This window comes from Podarcis erhardii, assembly GCF_964252035.2.
Source record: "Podarcis erhardii genome assembly, chromosome: 13".
NCBI classification, from domain to species: Eukaryota; Metazoa; Chordata; class Lepidosauria; order Squamata; family Lacertidae; genus Podarcis; species Podarcis erhardii.
The window spans coordinates 38,018,202-38,034,335 of record NC_138502.1 but is presented as its reverse complement, the minus strand read 5'-3'; the positions used below and the strand labels follow the sequence as shown (position 1 = coordinate 38,034,335).

At 44.0% G+C, this 16,134-nt stretch overlaps 1 protein-coding gene and 1 long non-coding RNA gene across 9 annotated transcripts in view; one reads left to right on the top strand and one right to left on the bottom strand.

Moving 5' to 3' along the window:
- ZNF385C (zinc finger protein 385C) overlaps positions 1–16,134 on the top strand; it is a 160,172-nt gene that overhangs the window by 54,373 nt on the left and 89,665 nt on the right. For 7 of the 8 annotated variants that reach the window (XM_081837916.1, XM_081837915.1, XM_081837917.1 and 4 more), the window contains exon 2: positions 4,443–4,697. In XM_081837916.1, coding sequence (XP_081694042.1) covers positions 4,445–4,697 — 253 coding nt within the window. In that variant the 5' untranslated portion in view covers positions 4,443–4,444. Of the gene's footprint in view, positions 1–3,543; positions 4,160–4,442; positions 4,698–16,134 lie in introns of those variants that run through there. The other variant, XM_081837918.1, reaches the window with a different exon arrangement.
- On the bottom strand, positions 767–15,138 carry LOC309328303. The gene is made up of 3 exons (XR_014150755.1): positions 14,975–15,138; positions 10,291–10,448; positions 767–969 (listed from the first exon to the last, which is right to left on the bottom strand). It is a non-coding gene; the product is annotated as an uncharacterized lncRNA (long non-coding RNA).

Below are 16,134 nucleotides of genomic sequence, written 5' to 3'. Positions count from 1 at the left end.
ACAACATTTAATGGTTATTTAAAACTCTGTAACTGGAGCTGTGATGGTGGGCCAAGCTAATTTGAGTGGCCGTCTATCCTTTTTTTAGAGAGCAGTGGCCTTTTGAAAGTATTTTGTCCAGATAACTTTCCAATTTTAATTTCTGCCAATATTAAAAATAACCTGGTCACCTGTGGGAAAGCAGTTAATGAAATATAGCCACCGGAAACTCAGTTGCACACCATAGCACATCTGGGTCAGAGGTCGTGTGAGACTTTGGCAGGGTGCAAGAGCTCGCTGGCGTACCTTGAGTCTTGGAGCCCGTATACAGATTTAACCTGTTCAGCGCAGTTTTAGCCAGTGCTGAATCTATTCCCATATTACTTTCCCCCACAAATTTCACTAGTGTCATAAAGTCTCATAGACATCAATCATGCTATTTGCTTGCTTTAAACTCTTGCGCCATCTCATCTCAGAGATCTCAAAAACATCATTGTCGCATCCTCTTCATATAATTGTGTTATTATTATTATTATTATAATTAATGATTCAGTTTTATACATTTAAATAATTATACAATCATTTTAACATTTTGAAACTCGACTTCCTACCCCCTCTTTCTGCTGTTCCTTAATTATTTTTTTTATATTTTCTGCATTTTCCGAATTAACTTACTCATTTATTCATTTACTTTAAATATATACTCTTATAAAACTGCAGGTTACTGCAATAATCCTGCCAATGCTCTTATCTGTTTACAATTGGTTTGTAAATATTCAATAAGCCATTTCCATTATTTTATAAAAAGTTTGTCATCTTGATTTCTTATTCTTTGATTTCTTATTCTTCCAGTAAGTTTTGCCATTTCATATTCCATAAGTTTTTGTATCCATTCTTCTTTCGCTGGGACTTCTTCTTTCCATTTTTGGGCAAGTAACATTCTTGCCGCTGTAGTGAATAAATTTCTATAAAGTTGGAGTAGTTCTGTCCCTATAATTCCCAAAAGGAAGGCTTCTAGTTTTTTTTACAAACATTATTTTAAACATCTTTTTCATTTCATTATATATCATTTCCCAGCAAGCTTTAACCGTACTACAAGACTACCACATATGATAAAAAGAACCTTCTTTCTCTTTACATTTCCAACACTTCATATAATTGTAGAATTGTAGAGTCGGAAGTGACCCTGCGGGTCATCTAGGCCAAACCCATGCAATGCAGGGATCTCAACTAAAGCATGTATAACAGAAGACACCCAACCTCTGCTTAAAAACCTTCAATGAAGGAAAGTCCACTACTTTCCAAGGGAGTCCGTTCCACTGTCAAACAGCTCTTACAGCCAGAAAGTTCTTCCTGATGTTTAGTCAGAATCCCCTTTCTTGTAACTTGAAGCCATTGGTTCGGATCCTACCCTGCGGAGCAGGAGAATACAAACTTGCTTCCTCTTCCATGTGACAGCCCTTAAGATATTTGAAGGTGGCTATCATACAGTGGTGCCCCACAAGACGAATGCCTCGCAAGACGAAAAACTCGCTAGACGAAAGGGTTTTCCGTTTTTCGAGGCGCTTCGCAAGACGAATTTCCCTATGGGCTTGCTTTGCAAGACGAAAACGTCTTGCGAGTTTTTTTGCTCCCCCCCCTTTTTCTAAGCCGCTAAGCCGCTAATAGCCGCTAGCTAAGCCGTTAATAGCCATGAAGCCGCTAATAGCGCTAATCCGCTAAGCCGCTAATAGGGGTGCTTCGCAAGACGAAAAAACCGCAAGACGAAGAGACTCGCGGAATGAATTAATTTCATCTTGCGAGGCACCACTGTATCTCCTCTCAGTCTCCTGTTATCCAGGCTAAACATTCCCAACTCCCTCAACTGTTCCTCATAAGGCTTGGTTTCCAGACCCTTCATCATCTTGGTTGCCCTCCTCTGCACATGTTCCAGGCTGTCAGCATCCCACATGATGTTCTGCTGCGCACCTGCTCTCAGCTTGTGGCACCCCATGGTGCGGATGTTATAGGACATTCTGTGAGAAGGTCGTGGATCAGCATTCCTATTTTGGGGCAGTCTGCATGCTCCCAGGGTGTGAGGTTCAGCTGGAGTGGTCGTATTTGTGGGAGCCTGCACTCCGTGAACCCAGCAATACATGTAAATAACATTTTAAAGACATCTCCCTCAAAGAATCCTGGGAACTGTGGTTTAAGTGTGCTGGGAATTGTAACTCTGTGCTTAGGATTCTCTGACGGGAGGGCATTGCTTTAAATCATGGATAGGCAAACTAAGGCCCAATCGCCTTCTAAATCCAGCTTGCGGACGGTCCAGGAATCAGAGTGTTTTTACATGAGTAGAATGTGTGCTTTTATTTAAAATGCATCTCTGCGTTGTTTGTGGGGCCTGCCTGGTGTTTTTACATGAGTAGAATGTGTGCTTTTATTTAAAATGCATCTCTGCATTATTTGTGGGACATAGGAATCCGTTCATTTCCCCCCCAAAATATAGTCCGGCCCCCCACAAGGTCTGAGGGACAGTGGACCGGCCCCCTGCTGAAAAAGTTTGCTGACCCCTGCTTTAAATGTATGGTGTGTAGGCAGATATTCAGTAATGGGCATGGGAGGTACATGGGAGGTACAGGATTTTTGTTGGGGGGAGAGACAAAATGTTGTTGAGCTTTCGGGGGGAGATCTTCAAAAAAAGTTGAGTCTCCCTAAGCTAAAAAAAGGTAAAGGACCCCTTGACGGTTTAAGTCCAGTCAAAGGCCACGATGAGGTTGCGGCATTCATCTTACTTTCAGGCTGAGGGAGCCGGCGTTTGTCCACAGACAGCTTTCCGGGTCATGTAGCCAGCATCCCACCCTCTAATCCCAAACTGGTTTCAATAATCAGATGCTGTGTGGCAGAGTGGCACGATTGAATTCTGCTTTCCAACAAAATTCCACTAAGCAAAACCAACCAGTTCCACCCAGTTGATTATTTGCTCAGTGCTAGTGCTGGGCTTGCTGCTGTATAATGTATGGAACAAACTTTAGTTTGAAGAGGAATCAGGGAAAAGATCAGCATTATTTTTAAATATTTATTGTTTATTACAGGGGTTCCCAAACTGGTTTGTGGGCCACCAGTGGCCCTCAAGCTTCATTCAGCTGGTCCATGGCCTATCTGTGGATTTGTGTTTGAAGACAGGAGATGGCACATCATTCGCAATAACTGTTGATTGTATTTTTATTTCTTCTTTTATTTATTGTATTTTATTGTCTTATGGGATGCAAATTTTAATACAATATATAAGAAATAAATGAAGCAATAAAAATGTGATTAAAGTTCATACAGAATCTAGCACAGAACGTTAGAATTTCTACAACAGGCAGAAAAATAGTTACACGGTCCACAAATAGCGGTTTTCAGGTGGGGGGGGGGGTAGTTTGGAAACCACTTAAATCTTATATTTGTTCCTCACTTTCTAAGTCTCAAAGGGAACTTACAGAACATTTTACAATGTAAAGTATGAAATACCATCAAATAAATATGAAATAAAACATAAAAATATGAAAACTGTTTAACAACAAGAATAAAATGGGCGAGTCCTATGATCATTCCTGCCTTCTATATTCAGTCATGATCCATTGAAGGCACAATACAAATAATACTTAGCATTTATATGGTACATTTAAAGGCTTTTTAAGGCTGTTTGCATAATTGCAGTAATTTTTAGAGCACTCTTGTAAGGCGGGCAACTTCTGTCTTCGTATTTCAAATGGGAGGGGCAGTGGTGGGATTAGAACCGGTGCTCAGGTCCTGTTTGTTACCAGGGTGTTTCAGCCACGTTCCTTTGCTGTTTTGCTATTCCTCTAGGCAAGCGTGAACTCCCTTCTGGAGATAATCGCCTTGCAATTGTTTTGTATTGTCACATACTGTGGAATGAAAGAGGAGTAACTTTCTCTTTCCACGTGCATCGCTAAAACCTCTGAATTGCCCTTTGAACACATCCAGGAACCCAAAGCGGGTCTGTTTCAAACTCACTTAACCCTGGAATGACACTGTGTAAATTCGGGCTGTAGACAACATTTGGAGTTGCCAAGGAACGGGGTCGTTGCAAAGTTAGATGATCTGATGTCTCCAGTGATTTCCCCTCCAGAGAAAAATAGACCTGTAAAGGCTGCCTCGAAGTTCCACCATGTAGCAAAGAGGGAGCGCTGAGGTCGAGACCAGTGAAATAAAGATGCTGTAATGCTTGCAGTTCTGCCTGGCAGTGATTTCAGCTGAATTAAGCTGTATTGTAGGCAAAAGCGAAGGCAGTTAACTCCATCTAGAGGACGCTTCTATGTACTGCTTGTTGGTTTTGTAGCTAGATCACCAGCACAGATGGATGGGGAAGACTGAAGCTGTTATGGTGACTTTTGCTCCCTAAATCCACTGAGTGTGTCTCATCAGGCAGATCCCAGTACCTATTTTAATTCTTTTTCTCCTTCCCGTTCCCACAGGGATGAAGCGGCCCCTGAGCCCACCCCACTCCCCAGGGAGGAGCAGCATCTTTGGGACCCTCACAGATAGCTCTGGTATAGGGTGCGCACCAGAGCAGCGCACAAAACGGGAGAAGAAGCACCAGTCGTTCACACTCTGTGAGGTGTGCAATATCCAGCTCAATTCAGCAGTACAGGCCCAGATCCACTACAATGGCAAGTCTCACCAGAAGCGCCTCAAGCAGCTCAACAAAGGCAAAGGGCTGCAACGCCAAGGTAAGGCACCGCCTTGGGACGTGGGTGGCGCTGTGGTCTAAACCACTGAGCCTCTTGGGCTTGCCGATCGGAAGGTCGGCGGTTCGATTCCCCCGTGACGGAGTGAGCTCCCGTTGCTCTGTCCCAGCTCATGCCAACCTAGCAGTTCGAAAGCACGCCAGTGCAAGTAGATAAATAGGTACCACTGTGGCGGGAAGGTAAACGGCGTTTCGGTGTGCTCTGGCACTCGTCACGGGCTTCCGTGCTCCAGAAACGGTTTAGCCATGCTGGCCACATGACGCGGAAAGCTGTCTGTGGACAAATGCCGGCTCCCTCGGCCTGAAAGTGAGATGAGCGCTGCAACCCCATAGTTGCCTTTGACTGGACTTAACCATTCAGGAGTCCTTTACCTTTTGTTGTTGTTGTTGTTTAGTCGTTTAGTCATGTCCGACTCTTCGTGACCCCATGGACCAGAGCACGCCAGGCACTTCTGTCTTCCACTGCCTCCCGCAGTTTGGTCAAATTCATGCTGGTAGCCTCGAGAACACTATCCAACCATCTCGTCCTCTGTCGTCCTCTTCTCCTTGTGCCCTCCATCTTTCCCAACATCAGGGTCTTTTCCAGGGAGTCTTAGCTTCTCATGAGGTGGCCAAAGTATTGGAGTCTCAGCTTCACGATCTTTCCTTCCAGTGAGCACTCAGGGCTGATTTCCTTAAGAATGGATACGTTTGATCTTCTTGCAGTCCATGGGACTCTCAAGAGTCTCTTCCAGCACCATAATTCAAAAGCATCAATTCTTCGGCGATTAGCCTTCTTTATGGTCCAGCTCTCACTTCCATACATTACTACTGGGAAAACCATAGCTTTTACTATACGGACCTTTGTCGGCAAGGTGATGTCTCTACTTTTTAAGATGCTGTCTAGGTTTGTCATTGCTTTTCTCCCAAGAAGCAGGCGTCTCTTAATTTCATGGCTGCTGTCACCATCTGCAGTGATCATGGAGCCCAAGAAAGTAAAATCTCTCACTGCCTCCATTTCTTCCCCTTCTATTTGCCAGGAGGTGATGGGACCAGTGGCCATGATCTTCGTTTTTTTGATGTTGAGCGTCAAATCATATTTTGCGCTCTCCTCTTTCACCCTCATTAAAAGGTTCTTTAATTCCTCCTCACTTTCTGCCATCAAGGTTGTATCATCTGCATATCTGAGGTTGTTGATATTTGTTCCGGTGATCTTAATTCCGGTTTGGGATTCATCCAGCCCAGCCTTTCGCATGATGAATTCTGCATATCTGAGTTAAATAAGCAGGGAGACAATATACAGCCTTGTCGTACTCCTTTCCCAATTTTGAACCAATCAGTTGTTCCATATCCAGTTCTAACTGTAGCTTCTTGTCCCACATAGAGATTTCTCAGGAGACAGATGAGGTGATCAGGCACTCCCATTTCTTTAAGAACTTGCCATAGTTTGCTGTGGTCGACACATTCAAAGGCTTTTGCATAGTCAATGAAGCAGAAGTAGATGTCTTTCTGGAACTCTCTAGCTTTCTCCATAATCCAGCGTATGTTTGCAATTTGGTTTCTGGTTCCTCTGCCTCTTCTAAATCCAGCTTGCACTTCTGGTAGTTCTCAGTCCACATACTGCTTGAGCCTTCCTTGTAGAATTTTAAGCATAACCTTGCTAGCGTGTGAAATGAGTGCAATTGTGCGGTAGTTGGAGCATTCTTTGGCACTGCCCTTCTTTGGGATTGGGATGTAAACTGATCTTCTCCAATCCTCTGGCCACTGCTGAGTTTTCCAAACTTGCTGGCATATTGAGTGTAGTACCTTAACAGCATCATCTTTTAAAATTTTAAATAGTTCAGCTGGAATACCATCACTTCCACTGGCCTTGTTATTTGCAGTGCTTTCTAAGGCCCATTTGACTTCACTCTCCAGGATGTCTGGCTCAAGGTCAGCAACCACACTACCTGGGGTATACGAGACATCCATATCTATCTGGTATAATTCCTCTGTGTATTCTTGCCACCTCTTCTTGATGTCTTCTGCTTCTGTCAGGTCCTTACCACTTTTGTCCTTTATTATGGTAACCTTTGTACAAAATGTCCCTTTCATATCTCCAATTTTCTTGAACAGATCTCTGGTTCTTCCCAATCTGTTGTTTTCCTCTATTTCTTTGCATTGCTTGTTTAAGAACGCCTTCTTGTCTCTCCTTGCTATTTTTTGGAAATCTGCATTCAATTTCCTGTATCTTTCACTATCTCCCTCGCATTTTGCTTGCCTTCTCTCCCCCGCTATTTGTAAGGCCTCGTTGGACAGCCACTTTGCTTTCTTGCATTTCTTTTTCATTGGGATGGTTTTCGTTGCTGCCTCCTGTATAATGTTGCGAGCCTCCATCCATAGTTCTTCAGGCACTCTGTCCACCAAATCTAAATCCTTAAACCTGTTCCTCACTTCCACTGTGTATTCATAAGGGATTTGATTTAGATTGTATCTTACCGGCCTAGTGGTTTTTCCTACTTTCTTCAGTTTAAGCTTGAATTTTGCTATAAGAAGCTGATGATCTGAGCCACAGTCAGCTCCAGGTCTTGTTTTTGCTGACTGTATAGAGCTTCTCCATCTTTGGATGCAGAGAATATAATCAATCTGATTTCGATGCTGCCCATCTGGTGATGTCCATGTGTAGAGTCGTCTCTTGTGTTGTTGGAAAAGCGTGTTTGTGATGACCAGCTTGTTCTCTTGACAGAACTCTATTAGCCTTTGCCCTGCTTCGTTTTGATCTCCAAGGCCAAACTTGCCAGTTGTTTATATGCCTGTTGTCTTTGTCCATAGAGTTTTCTTGGCAGGGATACTGGAGTGGCTTGCCGGTTCCTCCTCCAGGTGGATCACGTTTGGTCAAAACTCTCCACTATGACCTGTTCATCTTGGGTGCCCTGCTCGGCATAGTTCATAGCTTCTTTGAGTTATTCAAGCCCCTTCGCCACGGCAAGGCAGTGATCCATGAAGGGGCCTTTACCTTTTACCTTTACCTAAGGCACCCCCGTCTACACACGCATCCTCCAGAAAGTGTGAGTCTGAACTGTGATTGTCTGAACTGTGATTGTCATTGAAAACATTGCCACAACTGCAGTATTTCCTTAAGGGCAACCCCTGTGAGGGGCAATCTGTATGATAACAGGTGTCTCCCTCGACCTATATGACAGTAGTTATCACCCCCTGCTGCCCAAATATCTCTTATTGTCTTGGTGCGCCTTAGGCAGGACCAGCCTGGGGTAGGCCTCAAAACGGCGTCTCTCCCTGCCAAGGAAAAAGGGGTCAGGGAAGTTCTATATCAGGAACAAGGGAGCAGGGAAAGAAAGATCAACATCAGGATCTCCTGCCCTGGGTGGACCCTGCCGCCTGAGGCGGTCGCTTCGCCTTGCCTCGTGGATGGGCCGGCGCCACCCTTATTCCTGGAACACCCTCCCAGAATACTGATGTGGTACCATTTCCCTTTCATTTCCCATCTCAAAAGTCACCTTTTCCACTGGCTTAACCCATTATGCTCTCATCCTCTGCCTGAAACTGAGGACCCTTCTGCTAATTTGGGGTAACTTCCAGTAACATACCTGCAAATTCAGGTTGCAAAATTATAACTGATTTGGGAGGTCTTGTGAAACAAACTTGCTTTCCCCAAAGGTCAGACTTTTCACAATAAGAAAAGCAAAGAGAAAATGCCCTGGAGAGTGTGGGATAACACTTGATTTTAGCGTGATAGTCAGCTAACCTCCCCGCAAACAAATTGGAATGTTAATTAAATACCCTAAGAAATTAGGATTAATGCTCAATAAACAGGCCATTTGGAAGTTCCCCCAAAGTAGATTTATATTATTTCCCCTCTTTGCACTCACCTCAGTCTGCCTCCCGTCCCTCTTTTACTTCCTCATGCAAAAATTTAGATTGTTTGCCGCTCGGGACAGTAACCTGTCTTTTTGTTAAGTCATTAGTAGATTAATCAGTGATGAAAATGGCAAATATTTTTGAGCCTACTTTGGCTTTCAAGCATCATTAGGAGAAACATAATTTTAAAATGATGGCCTTTCTTTCTCATTAGTCATTTTTGTTCATTAAATTTTAAATTATCTCACACTTTGTATTAACTTTGATATCTTAGGAGGGCACCTGTATTGAAATATTGGTAATATTGCAAACTGTATTTGAATGTGACAGATAAATTGGTTAAAGAGCTGATGACTTGTCAACTTTTAAAAAAACAATCAATTCGACTGCCCTGAATATGGGATATATATGACTGTCCAATTTGAAGAAATAAGTATAGAATGAGTGTGCTAAGAGATGACGTTAACTTCTTCTGTAAACCAAATACAGCCTAATCTAACTGTGTGGCTTCCACATCCTTCTCCTATGAAAATTTCCACCTTCCTTTCCTTTTTGTTGCAATCCATAGTTACTGTTGTGCCTTCATCTTTTTTTTTTTTTTTTGGTAAACATAGCTTAACTCAGACTTTAGTTTGCAAGCTATTTCTAGTCATGACTGCTAACATTGGTTCAGAAATAATGCTAACTATGATTGGCTTGGGAAAATGAACAAGAAGAATAGAATGCTCCTGAGCAAGGGAAGAGTGTTTGCTAGCCGGTGGACTGCTCCTGATCTAATCATAGTTAGAAAGTCAGGCAGCCTTGCATCTGCACTGAGCCTAAGGAGATGCCACGTAGAAAGCAAAAGAGGATTGTTTTGAAATCAAATGTATATTCTAACCAGTGTAGGTTTTACATTCAAATTGCAGACATGGGCAACACAAAAGCTGTCTTAAAAATTGCTTGTGATGATGGAGTGCTGGGTTTTGGTTTCTCTCCGTTGCAGTAGACACGTGGAGTGAACTGTGCATTATGCCCCTTTGAATGGAACATGTGGTTGCATGGAGCCAGTTCACGGAGAAATCAAATTATAAAGAGAAAGAGGGGAAAGCAGGGGCCAGAAACATGCTCCAAATGCTGTTGCGATCACTACCGCATCACCACCCTCGTTTGCTTTCTGGTCTTGGTTTAAAAATTTCACCACCAGCCGCATTGCTACTCATCTTTGCCAACTTCTCTGAGCATGAATTTAGAAAAGGCAAAGCTGAGCTTGGGGGTAGCGTGTTTGCTTGCTTTTGCTTGGCTGGCATCTTTTTCAACAGGGGCATCAAAAGCAGCTCATAAAAATGCTACACATTCTGCTGTGAGTTGGAGGGAATGAATACGATTTGCTGTTTATTCACCTGGGTAACTTGTAAGCAGTGAGTATCACCAAGCTGCTTTCAGCCTGGGGTGGGAGGAATTTAGTAAGTGGGTCAGTGTTGCTTCTTTTGAGTAGATCCCAGTTGGAGCTTATAGGACTGCTGTTGCAGTCGACTCGGTGGCGGTCCCATTTCACTCACTGCTGTACCTGAGCACTGTTTAAATTTCGTATGTTTGCATATTTCCTGCCATCTTTCCCCCTTCCTTAAATAATCCTCACTTTCTTTCTCTTTCAAACAGCAACAACCCCATATTTAGATTTATGTTCAGCAGTTACAGAATTGCAACCCAAAACATCTTAAATCATTCATATCCAATTACTATATTCTTCCTTTTACTATATTCTTCCTTTTACATACAGGGCTAGCATCAGAGGTAGGCACCATTGGGTACCTGCTGAGGCCTACATCTCTGCAGGGCGACTCCTGTTCACACACATCCTGGCCTCCAGGCTCCGCTGCTTTTCCTATGTGCTGTTCACTGGCCCTCTTTGTGCCTGCAATAAGTAACAAGAATGGAGAGGCAGAGCATCATCCTTCACTTCCCCTGCTCTCTTCCACTGGGCAGCTGAATGGGCAATGGGGACATTAATGAGAGGCTACTCAAAGAGGTGGTCCCATTGAGGGCCTCTTTCCCAACAGGCCTCTAGAACTTGGTGCTGGCACTGTTTATATTAATAAATAAACGACCTCTCTATTTATTTAGCTCACCGTGAACACGCCATGTGTTCCTTAACCATTCATTCTAATTCATTGCTCCTAGAACTGAATTTTATTAGCGTGCCAAACGATAGATTTTAACACCTTTTCCTCCTCTCTTCCCTGTTTTTCATCCAGTGAATTAGTAGATTTAATGGCCAACCCATCACTTTTGACTTGTCAACCCATCACTTTTGGCACATCTACTTTTTCCCAATATAGAGCTCAATGAACCCCATTTTCTTAACGTTGGGCATTTTTTAAAGGGTATTCCAATCAGAACTTAGAGTCTTTGGGCTAGACTTAGTTGAAGCTACCTACTCTTTGTCTGAAAAGTTCGGAAACTTCAACTGGTACTGAATTCAGCGGCCAGATTGCTCACTGGGACAATATGGTTTGCGCATGTAATGCCAATCCTCAAGGACCGTTTCTCCTCATATGAACTGACCTGGACCCTTAAGTCATCATCCGAGGCCCTTCCTCATGCCTCCTCTGTGAGAGGTCTGGAAGGTGGCAACATGAGAGCAGGGCCTTTTCTGCGGTGGCTTCCTGCCTGTGGGATGTTCTCCAAAGGGAGACTCGTATCTTTAAGCATCAGACGAAACATTCCTCTTCTCCCAGGCCTTTGGCTAATTAAACAATCCACGGCCTTTTAAACGGGGGGGGGGGGTGGATATGTTTGTTACTATGGTATGAATGTTTGTCTTTTTGATGTTTGATTGATTGAAGCATGGTATAGAATAACAAAGAACAACAGTTCCCCATCTCAGCTCTCTGGACTGGCAGCCTCTGGCATGATCTACCTCAGGCATTGGTAGCCTTTGGCCCTCCAGATGTTTTGGCCTACAACTCCCATGATCCTTAGCTAACAGGACTAGTGGTCAGGGATGATGGGAATTGTAGTCCAAAAAATCTGGAGGGCCGAAGGTTGCCTATGCTTGACCTTACCTGTACCTGGACTGCAGCATAACTTGGGAATCAATTGCAGTAGAGAAGCTGCATTGTTGGAAGCTTGCCTTGCAGTTTCCCAGTTTTCTAGTATCCGTGTGAATTCTGGAGGGGGCAGCAGAGCCATACACAGCACAGCCAGACTTGCTCACCAGCATCTCTGCTTTAAGCGCTTTGATATGGCTGCTACTAAAGGGATCACAGGAAGCCTTTTTTTCAGGGTATCTGAGGCTAGTTGCAGAACTTGTGGGTTGTGCATAGCTCACTTTCTCCCCCCATTTCTAACTCAGGATTTGGTGGAGGGGGCGGTTGAGGGGAAAAGCATGTTCTTTATAGCAATACTTCTCAGGCTACTTTCTCTACACTATAGTGCTGATAGAATGGGTTATTGCCACATTATGTGGCAGCAGAAATTTAGACTGAATGGGAAGAAAGGCTCTCATTTTTTGTAAACGAAGACATAGTGCTTGAAGCTACTTCTATTTTGGGGGGATGCTTCCATGCTTGCCTTTTAGTCTGTAGTTACCATCTTCCCCACATTTTAGGGAGAATTCATTAAACATAATTAGAAACCCATTGTGTTCCAGGTTTTCCTTCCTGGTTGCAGCACCAGCCTGGCCAGTGCAGATTAGAAATAGAGTTGTTTCATGATTATTGTGTCTTTAATTAGAAGATTCCTTCTCTAGATGGAATAATTTCTGCTGCATCTAATTGCTTCCTGTTTAGCACATCCCACCTAACTAATTACTGTTTACCACGTAATTAGTCAATTTATGTTCTCTGCAGGGAATGGATTTTAATTACTGAGTTGTTGTTTTCCATTTATTTTCTTTTGCTGTTTTCCTTGTTCTTTTCCATTTATTTTATTTTGTTGATAAATCAGGCCAATTTTTTATATAAAAAAGGAACCCAATAATAAAAATCTTTCTGCTCCCAGGGAACAGGAACTGGCTATTTACAGGGTGATTAAAGGACACTTGATCAGTAATACTAGACTGCACTGATTAGAAAACAGCAAAAACAGAAGTCACAAGGAGAAAGTTTCTAATTAAAGTTGTAGGGGATCTTTGCAGTATAGAACTTGTTTACATTAGGGCAGTATCCATGAGGATTAAAGTTTTCAGATAATATAAAAATTCCCCCTCTTTCTGATGTTAGGCACCTGCAAATTGCACTATGATATTGGGCCAGCCCAATTTCTGATCTAGCCTGATTATGGATTACAGTTCTTTAATTCATAAATGGCCTTTATGTGACTTGTTGGTACTGGTGTTGCTGAGGTGCAAGGTGCCAGAATTTCAGTTCATGATTTTGTCATATTTCTTCCCATTGCTCCTCAGTCTGCCCTCCTAAGTCCGTGGCCCCAAAAAGTCAGCAAACATCCACCGCCACCTCAGCTTGAGCTCCCCAATCAGCCTTGCCTTGGGCCCTGTCAGTTTGCATCTGATCAAGTCCGCAGTGTAACATTTGGGGGGCAGGAAGGATGTTCTCCTTAGGGCTTGTCTACACTGCCATCTATTGCAGCGATGCTTTGCAAGGCCTGAACAACCTTTATTTTGCATTTGACCATCTGCTTTTTTTAAAAAAAAAAACTGGTGCTGAATTAATCAGACCCGTTATTTATTCAGAAGCGGGTTATCTCTAGGTAACTCTTTCCCACCTCTCCCAGGTTAAATGAGATGCTATGGAAATCATACAGCCACAACTGAAAGCAGCAGCCCTGCAGTTCCTCACAACCTCTGAATTCAGTCCCCACAAAGTGTGGCGAACCAAAATATGACACCATCGCATTGCAGGCTCCCTTGCCTCCTCAGCGCTTTATTGACTGTCACTTGTGAAAGCAGGGAATGTCACATTTTTAGTGAATGCTGGGTGGGGGGTGAGAGGCGGAGGAGGAGCCATGGGGCTGCCACTCTTGGTTAGTCACATGATTTCTGTAATGTCTACTTTCAGTGCAAGCCAGACGTCATTATAGGGACATGCCGTTTCCACCAAGCTGTATCTCTGACCTGTACCACCCAGTAACATCTATTAAGAGACAGTGCCTAATGCGATGTGATATTGTGCTCAGAGCTTTCCCTGCCCTTGCTCAGCTTCATTGGCTGGTGCTGGCAGGGGTCAGGGGAGCTCTGAGTGAGACGGTGTCATGTCGCACATGCATCTTTGGCTAGACGTTACTGGGAGGATGAGAGTTGGCAGCAGCTCTGTGTCCCCAGTTCTGTGTGCTTTTGCCAGAGTGTGGCGAGGATTGCAGCTTGCTTGACTCAGCTTAGTCCTTCCAAGGACTAAATGCCATTTCCCCACTTGGTTTGGCATCCTTATCTATACCATGGGTAGGCAAACTAAGGCCCAGGAGCTGGATCTAGCCCAATCGCCTTCTCAATCCGGCCTGCGGACGGTCTGGGAATCAGCGTGTTTTTACATGAGTAGAATGTGTGCTTTTATTTAAAATGCATCTCTAGGTTATTTGCAGAGCATAGGAATTCATTCATTGTTATTTTTCAAAATATAGTCCGGCCCCCCACAAGGTCTGAGGATCAGTGGACTGGCCCCCTGCCGAAAAAGTCTGCTGACCCCTGTACAGGTAACTCACAACTTACGTGTATTTAACTTGCGCACATCCAGCTATATGTGCTTGGCAATTAAATAATTATTAAAAAATCAAAAGCTGGGGACAGGTGTCCAGGTAAAAAAAGACTTCGGCAATCCCATCCGCCAGTGAACTCCATGTTTTTTGACCATACACAATTTTGACTTTACGTGTGATCCCTGGAACATTAACTCTCCCATAATTCGAGAGTTGCCTGCATTCCTTTCCCTTTTTAAATTTTCTTTGTTTGGGGATAGTGTCCTTTCTGTGATAGCCAAAGTCCAGAACAGAACTAAGGGAAAGATCTGAACATGCCAAATAATTCCATTTTCCTTAACTTCGGAGGAGGAAAGCAATTCTTGCATTGGCTTTGCTCTGCTTAGCCCTCTCCTCCCTGCTCAGTCTCCTCCTCCTCCTCCTCTGCACCAAAATAAGAGCAGGAAATTATCAGCACATGATTTTGAAAATTGTTTGCTGATTTCCTGCTCTTATTTTAGTGCGGGGGGAGGAGGGGTGGCAAGCAATTTCGTTTTGCATTGTGGCAGAGGGAGAGTTTTTGGCACAAACAGCAAAGGGTACAGCTGGGCTGCAAGGGAGGCTGGGGGGGGGGGCTCATTTGCCTGTGATGGTTGAGCACATCCGTGATGATAATGCCAGCTGACAGGTTCAGCTAGAGAAAGGGGTTTTTTTTCAGGGGGGGAGTTCAAAAAATGTGACTATGGCAGTTTTTTGTGAGCAGAGCTATGGATTGGAGATGGTCAAACAAAAGCCGTTGGTGAAAGTTACCTTTTCCTCCAAGGTGGGCTACCGTTGTTCCAGGGGACAGGATAGCTCTGAAAGCGTGCTGGGAAATTCTCTGGTGACGACAAGAATAAATGACGATGTCTTCCCCCCAAAAAGCCTCATATCAAGCCAGGGCTAGTTCAGGCCATGTTACTGCCCTAGGCAAAAAAATAATAATTGTTATCTCCTCCCTTCCTGCCCCCCAACCTTTTCTTATATACGTATGGCATGGTGGGAGGGGAAGCTGGAGAATTCTGACAAAAACCAATGTGAGCAGAAACTCCCATTTCTAAATCAGCTTCCAGAATCAAGGCAGCTAGCTGGCCTCTCTCTATTTATTTTGAGTGTTTTGAGCTTTGGACCTTTTCATAGTGAAACAGTCATTGCTCACGAGATGATTGGACTGCATTTGGTTCGAGCAGAAAGTTCGAAATCCAATTCTGGGGGTATGCCAAATGTTTGCCCTTGAACTTCCTCTCAAATCTCCCAGTTCCTTCCTCTCAACCCCCCAATTAACTGAGCCACTGCATCAGTGTCACACACACCCCTCCATGTCATCCCTGTTTGAGTCATCACAGCCAATCAGAAATCATGTAGGCATCAGAGCACCAAACCACTGATGGCAAACAAAGTTGTAGTGCTGACTGATCCTGCTGCCAAGGGAGGTAGGCCAGTACTCTGTGTCTTGCAACGCTGTACTACAACAGCTTTTTAAGCTGCAGCTTGGCACCATAAAACAGAACCCGTGCGACTGGTTGCCTCAGCGTTTGGGATGTGTGTGCTCTTTCAGGGCAGCTGACCTCATGAACACTCTCACTCTCCTTCGGAGGGATCCATGAAAAATTGCCAAAAGGAGATCCCTTTTCATCTCAGTCATCAGAAGCCTGAAAGCATGCCAGGCGTAAAGCATGCCGTACATTTAAAGCACGCCCCCCCAATAGTCTTGGGAGCTGTAGTTTGTTAAGGGTGCTGGGAGTTGTAGCTCGGTGGAGGGTAGACTGTGGTTCCCAGGATTTGGGAGGCGGGGGGGGGGGATGTGCTTTAAACATACGGTGTGTGTAGCCAACGTCTGTAATCCTTTTCAACATGTATGGATCTTCCCTTTTCCGACATATTTGTTGCTGTTGTCAGGCATCCCCAAATTTGGCCCTCCAAATGTTTTG